General features: G+C 37.0%; 2 protein-coding genes across 3 annotated transcripts; one reads left to right on the top strand and one right to left on the bottom strand.

The window, feature by feature from the left end:
* Positions 1–3,986: 3,986 nt before the first annotated feature.
* Positions 3,987–5,957, bottom strand: LOC108872196 (proline-rich protein 36-like). The gene has a single exon (XM_018659570.1). It carries the CDS (start codon positions 5,955–5,957, stop codon positions 3,987–3,989), a length of 1,971 nt encoding a protein of 656 aa, XP_018515086.1.
* Positions 5,958–8,555: 2,598 nt separating this feature from the next.
* Positions 8,556–12,343, top strand: LOC103871553 (alpha carbonic anhydrase 5). Of its 2 annotated transcripts, XM_009149815.3 has the most exons (9): positions 8,556–8,703; positions 8,845–8,952; positions 10,500–10,590; positions 10,747–10,964; positions 11,065–11,177; positions 11,296–11,398; positions 11,494–11,661; positions 11,839–11,892; positions 12,037–12,343. In XM_009149815.3, the coding sequence occupies exons 3-9, from the start codon at positions 10,503–10,505 to the stop codon at positions 12,115–12,117; spliced, it is 825 nt and encodes a 274-aa protein (XP_009148063.1). In that variant the 5' UTR covers positions 8,556–8,703; positions 8,845–8,952; positions 10,500–10,502; the 3' UTR covers positions 12,118–12,343. The 2 variants fall into 2 exon arrangements, with proteins under 2 accessions (XP_009148063.1, XP_033128642.1); XM_033272751.1 differs by lacking the exons at positions 8,556–8,703; positions 8,845–8,952 and having other exon boundaries at positions 10,118–10,590.
* Positions 12,344–12,586: the final 243 nt, after the last annotated feature.

Raw genomic sequence — 12,586 nt, 5'->3', positions numbered from 1 at the left:
TTTTAATTATAAAACCATGTAAAATAGTTGTTTTTTTTTTTTTTTTTTGAACATTTTCTTGCATAAAATAAATAAGGTAGCAAAAGTGATTACAAGACCTACTTTAGTTATGTAAACTTGACGGACTAACGAAGCCCCAATGAGAATTAAAAACCCAATCAGAACCAGCCTTCAATCAGCCCATATAAAAGAGAAAAGAAAATAGAAAATAGAAAAAGCCCAAGTAAGGAGAGCGGCCATTACCCACGTCAGGGCGCATGGAGAAGGGAAATCTGAATCTCGTTAGAATCGAAAACCCTAGTTAGGATCTAACTGGAACCGTCAATGATAGAAAACCAGATTTGCATAAGAGAGCTGGCCCTGCGATTGCTTTCCGGTCTGAGAGAAGAGATTTTATTTTTGATGAGTCCATTGATCTTCTTCACTACCATGTCCACCGATCTGAATTTCCCTCGGTGAAGCCTTTCATTTCTTTCCCACCACACCTCGTAAACTGTTGCTTGCCAGGAGAGAATTGAAAGGTAGATATGATCCTTTGTACCAGTTAGAGACAGGAGAGAGTGAGTTACATCAGCCCACGAGTTGCTAGTTTGTGGGATCCTTAGTCTTGCAGCGTAGTAGGACCAGATGGCGATGGAGAATGGGCACTCAAAGTATAGATGATTCCTTGATTCGTCGGATAGGTTGCAGAGAAGGCAGCGAGGATCCGTTTGTAGGCCCCAAGAAAGGAGACGATCGCGAGTAGGGCTCCTGTTAAGTAACATGATCCAGGCAAGAGACTTGTGTTTAGGAATACCTTTTTTGATCCATATGATTGGGTGCCAAGGCACGATTGGAGAATGTTCGAAGAAGGAATTGTAGACCGCAGAGGAGGAGAAAGTATGTTTAGGAGCCCCATCCATAATCCATTGAGCGTTGCTTGGTTCATCTGTAAGCGTGACGGTGGTGAGATAGGTTAGAAGTTCCTCCATCTGGGGGGATCGAGCATGACGGAATGACCACTGTCCGTTGATCCAAAGGTCTGCAACATTGGTAGCTCGGGAAATGCCAGTTAGCCTTGGCCCTTGGTGTCCGATGAAGGAAATGAGCTGACCAAATGGAGTCCAGGGGTCTAGCCAGAAGTTGACGTTTCTTCCATTGCCTGGGCTGATCATGATCCATTGTAGCGCTGTCTGTCTCTCCTCAAGAATCCTTTTAAATATCCAGGTATGGTTTAGTCTCGGCTTTAGTTCCCAAAAACTTTCATCTTTGATCACATTGTCTTGCATCCATGAAGCCCATACTGATTCTGGTCTGAACAACAGGAGCCAAAGGAGTTTGATGATGCAGGTTCTGTTCCAAATTGCCAAATTTCTGAGACCGAGCCCTCCATTCTTCCTAGGTGTTGCGACCTTTTCCCATGCAACACGGGCGACATATTTACCCTCGAGAGTTCCTTTCCAGAGGAATGCATTGCACATTTTATCTATGAGGCTGATACATTCTTTAGGTAAAACAAACGCTCCACTCCAAAAGTTAGTGATGCCTCCTATGACCGTAGAAATTAGGACTTGCCTGCCCGCGAAGGAAAGATATTTGGATGTCCAAGAGTTGATTTTCGATTTGATTTGGTGCAGGAGGGGTTCACAATTTGCAATAGAGAGCTTCCTCGTGTTCAGAGGCAGACCGAGGTATCTGATAGGGAAGGTGCCTGCTGGGATGCCGCAAGTCTCTGTGATTGCATCAATTTCGACTTCAGAGAGGCCACTGGAGAAGAAACATGATTTTTCTACACTGATTGATAGTCCAGAGAAGGCCTTGAATTCATCTAGGAGCTGGAGAATCATCTGTACTGAGTTGAGGGAACCATCCGTGAAGACTAGTATGTCATCGGCAAAGCATAAATGGGTAAGTCCTGATTCTTGACATCTAGGATGAAATCCAAATCTTCCCGATTGTGCAGCTTCATTTAACTTATGCGATAATATGTTCATGACCAGGCCAAACAAGTAGGGCGATAGCGGATCACCCTGTCGAAGTCCCCTAGTGCCTTTGAAGAAACCGTGGAGTCTACCATTGATGCCAACAGAGAATGACGGGGAGGTGAAGCAGGCTGCGAGCCTCTGGATGTAGTCTTGTGGGAGGTTAAGAGATAGGAGGCAAGCAATGAGGAAGTCCCATCTTACAGAATCAAAAGCCTTGGCTATGTCCAGTTTTAAAGTGAGCTTCTTCTCCACTTGTTGTTTATGGTACCCCGAGACTAGCTCTGAAGCTAAGAGACAATTTTCCAGTAGGAGCCTACCCTTAATGAAAGCAGTTTGATTAGGGAGGATGATGGAAGGGAGCAGAGGTTTAAGCCGGTTAACTAGGATTTTAGAGATTACTTTGTAGAGGGTGTTGCAACAAGAGATAGGCCTATAGTCTTTTATGATTGTAGCACCAGGGAATTTGGGTAGCAGGGTTAGAATGGTGGAGTTTGTAGAGGTAGGGAGGATGGAGGTTTTGAAAAATGATGATATCGACTTTATGACTTCTTGGCCTAGTATATCCCAAGCAGCTGTGTAGAAACCTGAAGTGAACCCGTCTGGTCCAGGGCTCTTGTTTTTATTGAGCTTAAACATTGTTTTGGTGATGTCTTCAGGTGTAGGCAGCCGAGAGAGAAGAGCCGCTTGAGCTTGAGAGCAGGAAAAGCGGTCTGTTCGGATCATGTCAGCAACAGAGGAGATCATCTGGGGGGTAGTTTTCGGAGTAGGCGGCCCAAGGATGTTCAAGAAGTGCGCCACAGCAAGGTTACCAATATCTTCAGGTGAAGTTGCTTCTATACCAGTAACACTAATAAGGATGATGATTGAGTTGAATGCCTTCCTAGCAGTAGCAACCTTGTGAAAGTAGCTAGTGTTCTGATCACCACACCTAAGCCAATTAATTCTCGATAATTGCTTGAAGTATTCTTCTTCAATCTTTTTCAGAAACTGGAGTTTTTCAAGGAGGGCTTTCTCTGCGGCAAAGTTATCTGATGTGGGTTGACGTAGTGAGAGTACCTGCGCATCCATGAACAAACAGTTAGTATCTGAAACTCTTTTTTGTATGTCTGAAAAATTTTCCTTGTTTAATGTCTTTAGAACACTCTTTAGCTCTTTTTGCTTAACACTCAGTTGAGATAATGAGTGATTCTCCGATTCAGTGCAAACCCAGGTTTCAGCAACCAGTTTAAGGAAGTCAGGGTGAAGGGTGAGGTAATTGAAGAACTTGAATGGTTTTGTTCCGGCTTGAGGTAGAGGACGGACAGGTTCAATGCAACAGGGAGTGTGATCTGAGATATCAGGGGCATGGAACACGGCAAGGCTACGGGGGTAAGAGTTTAACCAATGTTCATTGATCAAGGCGCGATCCAACTTCTTGGCTATAGGATTATCAGGTCGTTTGTTTGACCAAGTATACTTTTCACCATGATATCGCAGGTCTTGGATTTCCAATTGATGCAGGCAGGAGTTGAAATCAATCATAGGGCTAGAGATTTGCGAGATAGATGGTATTGAGTGCTCTGATGGATGTCTTATTTCGTTGAAGTCTCCCCCAACAAGCCAAGGGTATGAGCCTAGGTTGAGAGTAGCATGGAGATCCAGGAGCTCCACCCACAGCTCAGTGCGTTCTTCTACAGTGTTACCTGCATAGACCGCTGTGAAGTAGAAAGGTGGGACAGAAGGGTAATCGACACGGCAAGTCAAAGATTGTCTAGACTGGTGGGAGATGGTGATATTAAGATGGGGCTTCCAGATCAAGATGATCCTTCCGTCAGGGTCTGAGTGATGGTTTGAAACATAAGACCATGAAGGACAGATAAGGGCCATGGTCGGGCTGAGGACAGGTTCTTTAATATGGGTTTCTAAAAGGGCTCCTAAACTAATATGGTGAGTAGCTATCCACCTCCGAAAATTTGAATGCTTAGCAGATTCATTAATACCTCTGACATTCCAAAAAAATATGTTTTCTAACATAAAAAGATTTTATAGGTTTTGGGTCTCTCCTTCTGATAGGAAAGAACCCACAGCGGGGGTAGTAAAATCTGAGGATGAAGATGAGGATGAGGGAAAAGAGGGATCAGAGGAGGGCGCAGGACCGGAGGGAGAGGGTGGTTCAGCAGGGGGGGTAGCAAGACAGGCGAAAGGGTTGATAGATAAGAGGTACTTACTAGGTGGGGGATGGGATGGGGACAGGGGTTTTTTAAAGTTTTTTGGATTGATGGGGCGAGGATGATGGACAGCAGGGAGGGCGAGGAGATGGGTTATTGCTTCAGGTAGTAAGAGAGTATCTTTAGTAAAGTTTTTCGCAAACACTACAGTGGAAGGCGATGGAGGAGGAGAGGAGGGGGGAGTTAACAAAATACCATCATCAGTGACAGGAGGGAGACAAGAAGAGTGAGGGGTAGTAAAAGGCAGAGAGGGAGGAGAGGAGGAGAAACTAAAGGGAGTGGGGGTAGATGAGGTTCCTACAGAATCAGAAGGCTGTAGAAGTCCAACTACAGAGACCTCAGGAGAGGATTCCCGAGAAGCGGGAGGGTTAGCCGGAGTCTCGAGAGAGAGAATTGGAGACGTCTGGGCACCATGAGCAATGATTGAAGGTTCCCAAGCCATAGAGTCCTCTTGAGGAGGAGAACTAGATGGAGCTATTGGCTCGCTGTGGCTGCACCCTGAAGGAGAAGAAGAGCTGGCTGGGACAGTCTTCAATGGTCTTTCTTTTACCGGTGCAGGTTTGGAAGGTTTCCATTTACTAGAAGGGCAATGAGTCTCCAGATGACCCAATTCATTGCAGCAGGGACAGATGGGAGGGGTCCAAGGGTAATCAATATCAACAGTAACAACTTCGCCATTGTCTCTTTCGAGTTCTCCACTACGAGGCAAAGGTTTGGTGCAATCAACTCTGCATTTAATATGTGCAATATTAATGTTCACTCTCCTCATGGTAAAGTCGTCTACTTCAAGAGGGTGACCAATGAGGTCTCCTACTCTGCCGAGGCCTTCTTGGGTATATAAATCAAAGGGTATACCCTTGAAATGAGCCCAAAGAGGGATTGAGGTGAATGAGGGAGGCTGAGTCGCGACTGAAGCAGACCATTGAGCAACATAGAAAAGTACGTTTCCTATATGCCAGAATTCCTGGTCCACAATTTTCTTCCTTATTGTCGAGTTAGGTATCCTTACTAACATTGATCTTGACTCTGGTCGCAGGTGAATCTCCAATTTCAAGCCACGCCCCCAGATGTGGGTTAGAACACTCTGGATTTGAGCATAGGCTGGAGTTTTTCCAAGGAAAACTCCTAAGATGAAGTCTTGATGCAGATCTGCTCCTTTTTGGAAAACCGAGTCTGGGATTTTTATCCTTGGCGTGCCATCAGCAGAGAAACTAGGGTTAGTAACCTTTTTTAGAGTTTTATCAGTAGATTGTTGGAGACTCTTCGCCCAGTTATTTGGGAGAGGTTTAACTGTATGGCTCCTTGGGGCTTTTGAGTTAGTGGAGTTGGTGCCTGTTGGAATTGAAGTTTTAGAAGGGGCTGAAGGGCTAGTAGGAGCACCATCAGTAGGGTTTTGGAGGGGTTGGGATTGAAGAATGGGGTCGGAAGTAAGCAGAGGACCAGAGACATTCATGGCTGGTGCTGCTGAACTCTGAAGGTCTTTGCTTAAGTTTGAACTGGTAGTAACTGCCTGTTCAGTTGACACAGGAGTAGTGGTTGCTTCTCCTTCTGCTGTTACCAGCGAGGGAGTAGTGGTGGAACTAGATACAAGAACAGAGGGGCCAATAACAGGAGATTTCACCATAGGCAAATTCCAGGGCGAGTGGTGGCTTGAGAATGGGATGGGCGCAAAGGAATGGGAACCAAGGGAGGTGGAGAGAGGCGGGAATGAGGCTGGGTCAGGAACATGTGGAGGAGGAGAGGATGGTGGGTGTGGTGGTGGCCGGAGATAAGATTCTCCAGCCATGGAGGCAGCAGGGAAGCTGAGATTAGGGTTTGCACGGAAAACGAGAAGCTAGAGAGAAAAGAGGTTTTTCTCTTTTTAAATATACGTCGAGTTGTAAAATAGTTGTTAAAGATATTATATAGCATTTTAACGCAAACCCTGAATTAAGTTAAGAATTTAGTTAATGAAAATCCATGATATGAAAATCTAGTAATATGATCAATGATGGCCGATGCTTCCAAAGTTAATAACATACCTTTTGAAACAGAAATGTAACGACTAACGCCACATGGCAATGATGCTTCCAAAGTGAATAAGTTGCCTTTGATGTCTGATCAACGAATGCCGTGTATGACGAAAGAAATGACACACATAATAAAACCCAAAACAAACAGCAAGAACTTACTTTTTTTTTTTTGGTAAAATGAAGAACTTACTTTTTCACAATTAGGTAATGCCACAATGATGGCTAATCCCATTTAACAGCTAGAAGAAATGTTCTTCTGACCCAAATGCAGCTACGTCCTAGACCACAAATTTTCAGAATACCAATTTCACAATCTAATTAAATATTTAAAAATATATATATATATATATATATATATATAACAAAACATCAAACACCAAAGCCCTTTTTCAAAAAAAAAAACATCAGCATTTTTTTGTCTAAAGGAAGGATTTGCGTGGTTTTAACCATAAGCTGATAAACAAAAGAGCTAACTTTACGGTTGAAGTAATTTAAAAAAAAAAGGAAAAACAGTTGAAGTAATTGAAATTCCCTTAATCAACTCGCTGAAAGAAACATTAAAACCATAGACGGACTCAAGAATAACACATGCTCAACATATCAAAAGATGCCATCAAATACTTTTACAATTCAGCCACAGATTTCACAAATACCTTGTGGCCAATTAAAGAAGAATCTCTAGAGGATTAAACAGTGCAGTCGTAATTGGTGTCGGAGTCGTTGGTTTAGCGGTGGCTCGTGAGCTCCAGTCTCCAAAATCAAGCCTAGATTTCTTGCTGAATTTTTCCACCAGATTGGTACAGTTAATAGAAATAATATAGATAATTTTTTATGCCTAAACGATTTAGTTGAAAGGAATAGATAAAAGGCAATATCTTGTTTGTTAGAAAAAAGATTTAGTGGAATAATAATAATATAATTAAAAAGCATAGCTTTAAAATATTTCAGTGGCAGAGATATGTAAATACTTCAAAACTTCAAGGTGACCTCAAAAAAGCCCCTTCAGTTTTAATAGTATTGATGATTACAACTTCTGATCTACTAATTTATGGTCCTATTTTTTATATACCATACAAAAATATACAAAAATATATGTTAGACCATTAGTTAGAAACTAAACTAATTATCCCAAATTTTTGCATATATGATATTTTCTAACAAAAACATTATATGCATCTAAACAATAACATTCCTAAGAGAAACCAAATATATTTCCATTATGCAATTATTTTGTTTATCATATTTAGTCTAGACCAAAATTTATATATATTTCAATAACTAATTTTGAAATTAAATAGTATATCCCAATTCTTTTTGAAATTATCATAAAATTATATACATAAAAATGATATTAAATATATATCTTTATAACTTATTTTATATTTTTTGAGCAAAACTTATTTTATATTTTAAATTTTATTTTAAAAACAAACATATATTCACACGTACGTGCGGATTCAAATCTAGTCTATCTTATTAAAATATAAGTACACTTATAAATTAACTCTTAGTTTTTTAATTTATTTACATCTCAATGCCACTGAAGTTATAAATTTACCTACTTTTTAGTATTTTTTGTCTTTTATAGTTTAATGAATGCATTTTTCTAAAATGGAATAATAAAAAAATTATGTTCTACTTATTTAAGAAATACTTTCTATAATCAAGCTAAATAATAAATTACACTTAATCAATACAAAAATATAACAAAATGTTCATTATACGGACTGGTTATTTTTTATTTTGGTATATTAACTATGTCTAAAAAACATAGAAAATATTAAGAAATACATAATATAAAACACACAAAATTATAAATAATATATATTCGATTATTTGATCGAATAAATCAAATATAACCATAGACAACATTTTAGTTTACCTAAATTGTGGATCCATAAAAAAATACATATACACCAACACACGAGTTATATTTTAAAAATATGAGTGTAATAATTGACGGATAAAAAATTAAATAAAATTATTCACTATAAATTATAAAATGTATGGGTTTAGAAATATATTAAACAATTATTTAATACATATAAAGTTTATAAATATATATTACCATTTATATAAGATAATTTATTAAAAAAAAAAAAAATATCTGCGCGGATGCACAGATCAAGTTCTAGTATACTATTAAAAGAGAAGATCGTTTTTCAAGGTACTCTTATGTTTTAGAAGTATTTACATAGCCATGTCATTGTCCTTTAAATTAAATAAAAAGAATTGGAAAATTATTTGTAACAACCAATCGAATATTCTATTTACCAGAAATAAATATATTACCACTTAAAATTACTTCATCATATTTTGGACAAACAAACACAAACTGAGAGCTTGATCATTAGTTAACAGATTGGTGCAAGGCAGATTTTTATGGGTTTCATTTTAAAATAGCAGCAATGATGGTTATATATTAACCAATATGATTACAACAATTTCTTTTAAAAAGCCAACGACATGCTTGATGGGATATCTATTGTGCCCTCTTCTGATCTTCCTCAAACAACAGATGTGAGTTTTATTTTTATGAGTTTTGTTTGTGTTCATCTGCTAAGCAGTGTGGGTGGATGATTTTGCTTTTTCTTTGGGTTTTAGTTTGACGGGTTTTAAATAGAAGTTGTACTCATGGTAAATTTTGTATTTTCAAATAAGGTGTTATGGTTGCTGATTATTCACGTGCTATGAGAAGAGACTAATCAATCAAAGCTTTTAGTCAAGTTGAAGGAGAAAACTGATCTCACTATTGAAGCCACCGACTGGGTATATACATCTTAGCCCGAACTAAATTTTTCTTTTGATCTTCTGGGTATGGTTTGGCTTTAACATCTATTTTTTCATGTTGGTTTCATTTATTTTTCTTTCTTTCTCTTGCATCAATCTTCCGATTAACCACATGATAGGGAGAGTGTAGTATTGTTTTGCATACCATGTGATTTTTTTAGATAAAATATAATTTTTTTTTAAATCATTAGTATAATTACGCTTTAAAAAAATATGAATTTAATTTACAAGAAATTCTATAAACTTCTTTTGTTTTAAGAAACATCTTACATTAGAATTATATAATAATAATATATGTGAATATCCCATTTTTAATCAAAACAAAAGATTATCGTAGATATTGGAACTTTAGATATTGGATATATCTAATTGCTTTGAATTTTCAATATACAAACACAAATTAACTTACAAAAATCATAATATAAACGAATGCACCATTTTTATTATTTCTTAAAAAGATTTATAATTTGTATATTGAAAATTTGAACAATATATGGATCTATAATCAAAAAGACTGTTACCCAGTCCCTATTTAGACTCCAAAGATGAACCAAGTTAACAAATATTACAAAAATAAATTATCTATAAAACTATTCCATGATTTGGTTTTATTTATTAAAATATCGATAATTAATTTGAACAATTTATCGGGTTTTAAATTAACGGGATTTTCATTAAATCCGAACCGGATTATATTTAGATCACTTAGTTTATCGGTTTAATTGCGGGTCACCGGGTTTATCATTTAGACCGCGGATCCGGGTCGGGAATGGACACTGAATGAAGCTAAAAAATTACACTTTGGATGATTATTTTTTATATAATTTTAAATATCGAATAAAAAAATTAATGTATTATCACAAAATATAATTTTTTTCAAAATCCAAAATTTAACACACATACGAAAATAATTTAAATAAATCATGCACACAAGTTTTACAAATAATAATATCCAATATATAAATAATGACACTATTGTTTTCAACCAAAACTAATTTCGCGCTTTAAAACGCGAGTCAAAATCTAGTTTTATTTCTTCAAACTACTCTTCTTACTCTGTAGAATTTTCATAACGACACTTACCTGCTCACGATGAGTTTAAATAGAAAATTAAAAATTAAAACTACTCCTATTTGTTTATTCCTAAGCTACTCTTATTAGATTGTAGAATGTAAGAGTATGAATAATTAACACATGTAATAACTAGAAGCTAGTAAAAATTCGACACACGATCTGTTCAACTTGTTTGGTGAATCACACCAAGATTATATATCTCCATAAATGCATGATACTAACACACACAAAGATATCCTACCCCTTTATAGAATTATAAAACTTTATTAAATTACCAAAAACAAAAGAAACATAAAGGAAACTAGAGAAAATGAAGGTGCAGTCAGGAGCAAATAAAGACATTTAAAATCTGATATCTTGACTGACAGAAATAAAAAAGAATAAATTGTTTATCACCATTGTTAATTAATCTTCTTTCAATATTTCACTCCCTGGTTTATACATAACATAAGACAATGAAGAGACCATCAATTGTACGCGTCATTTTCCTTATCGTCATCTCTATTACCACTGCCTCGGGTTCACCAGACCATGGAGAAGTTGGTAAGCGCTATTCTTAATTAAATCATCTTTAAATGTTTATCAGTATATATATAGCTTACCTCGAAAGTTTGGTGTGTTTTTGAGAAATCTTAATCTTACGTTGAACATGACACGAAACACACTGATAAGCACATTCATCTTTCATATGATTCGTAGAGGACGAAACGGAGTTTAACTACGAGAAGGGAGGAGAGAAGGGGCCAGAGAAATGGGGAACACTAAAGCCAGAATGGAAAATGTGTGGAAACGGCACGATGCAGTCACCTATTGATCTTACGGACAAAAGAGTCTTCATTGATCATAATCTTGGACCGTTACGCAGCCATTATTTACCTTCTAATGCCACCATTAAGAACAGAGGCCATGATATCATGGTAATAATCAACTAATATTATATATTTTCCAATTAATATATATTTGTTATATTTTTGAGTCATATATACAATAAATTTTTATTTTTGTTAAATGTGGTAGTTGGAATTTGAAGGAGGGAATGCAGGTATGGGTATAACTATCAATGGTACTGTATATCAACTTCAACAGCTTCATTGGCACTCTCCTTCCGAACACACCATCAACGGCAAAAGGTGTCTCTACTCGTGTACATGTTTATTATACTGTAGTCATATTTATAAGAATGTTATGTCACTGTTAAAAAAAAGTATACATGCAATGATTGAATAATGTTCATATATATATATATAGGTTTGTTCTCGAGCAACACATGCTTCATCAGAGCAAAGATGGACGCTTAGCCGTTGTGGCGTTCTTGTACAGCTTGGGACGACCTGACTCTTTTCTCCTTTCGGTATTGCAGTCTAAACCCCCTTATAGCTAACCTAATAAACCATTTGCTTCTATAGAACTACCGACTTGTATAATTAGTTCTATGTTTTTTTTTAGTTGGAAAAACAATTGAAGAGGATAACTGATGCACATGAGTCCGAGGATTTTGTCAGTTTGATTGATCCTAGAGCAGTCAATTTCAAAACAAAATTCTATTACAGATATTTAGGATCACTTACAACTCCTCCATGTTCTGAAAACGTTACTTGGTCCATTTCTAGAGAGGTAATCACTAGTTTATTTCCTATGTAGTTTTTGTATATAGACCTTATGTGTTTGTTTATTTGTGTACTGCTCACCAAATGCATAATGGTTAATGTGTATTTTAGTGATTAATACACACACAGTTCCTTTATTCTATTTGGTTTTAATGTTTTATAATACAATTGCAAAAAATTTCAGATGAGGACTGTGACATTGAAACAGTTGAACTTGCTTCGCGTGTCTGTACACGATGTGAGTGACTCTAATCTTCTTTCTTTTAAACTAACTGTTAGAAGATGTGACAAAATGTATAAATACATATTGTGATGTGACAGTTATTTGCTTTCATTTCTAAGAAAGATAGTCTAATAATATAACTGTTTGTTTCTGCTGCAGCAATCTAATACGAATGCTAGACCGCTTCAACGGCAAAACGGGCGTCCCGTGAAATTTTACTTACCAGCATGGCATATTTAACCAATCCGAAGTTGTTGTTCACTCTATTTGAGCTTGGTTAAACCTAGTTTCACGTTAATCTCTTAGTTTTATCATGTACTGATATCAAAAACAGAACACTAATTAAGAAGAAATTGGTTTGAGTTCATTTTAAAGAGATAGATATCACTTAGAAGATGAGTATTAACTATTAACAATCTTGTAAGCGATAAGTTTCTGGATTCATCGGAATTAACGTACTCTTCTTTTTTTTAACCGCTCAAAATATTACCAGTTACCGACACTCGCGTCCTATATTTACTGCACTTACTCAAAATGGTGATTACGAAAGGGGTAAGAGCATCAGCATTAGTGAACCCCTTGGAAGGGGTTCACAAAGCATTTTTTTATTATTATTTTTTTCTGTTTGATTTTTGTTTTTAAAAAAAAAAAAAAAAAAAAAATTTATAACCGGACCAATCGCGGGCCGCCACGTATCGTGGAGCCCGCG

The sequence above is a fragment of the Brassica rapa genome, chromosome A06 (assembly GCF_000309985.2).
Source record: "Brassica rapa cultivar Chiifu-401-42 chromosome A06, CAAS_Brap_v3.01, whole genome shotgun sequence".
Lineage (NCBI taxonomy): Eukaryota > Viridiplantae > Streptophyta > Magnoliopsida > Brassicales > Brassicaceae > Brassica > Brassica rapa.
This window is presented reverse-complemented; position numbering and strand designations above follow the sequence as displayed.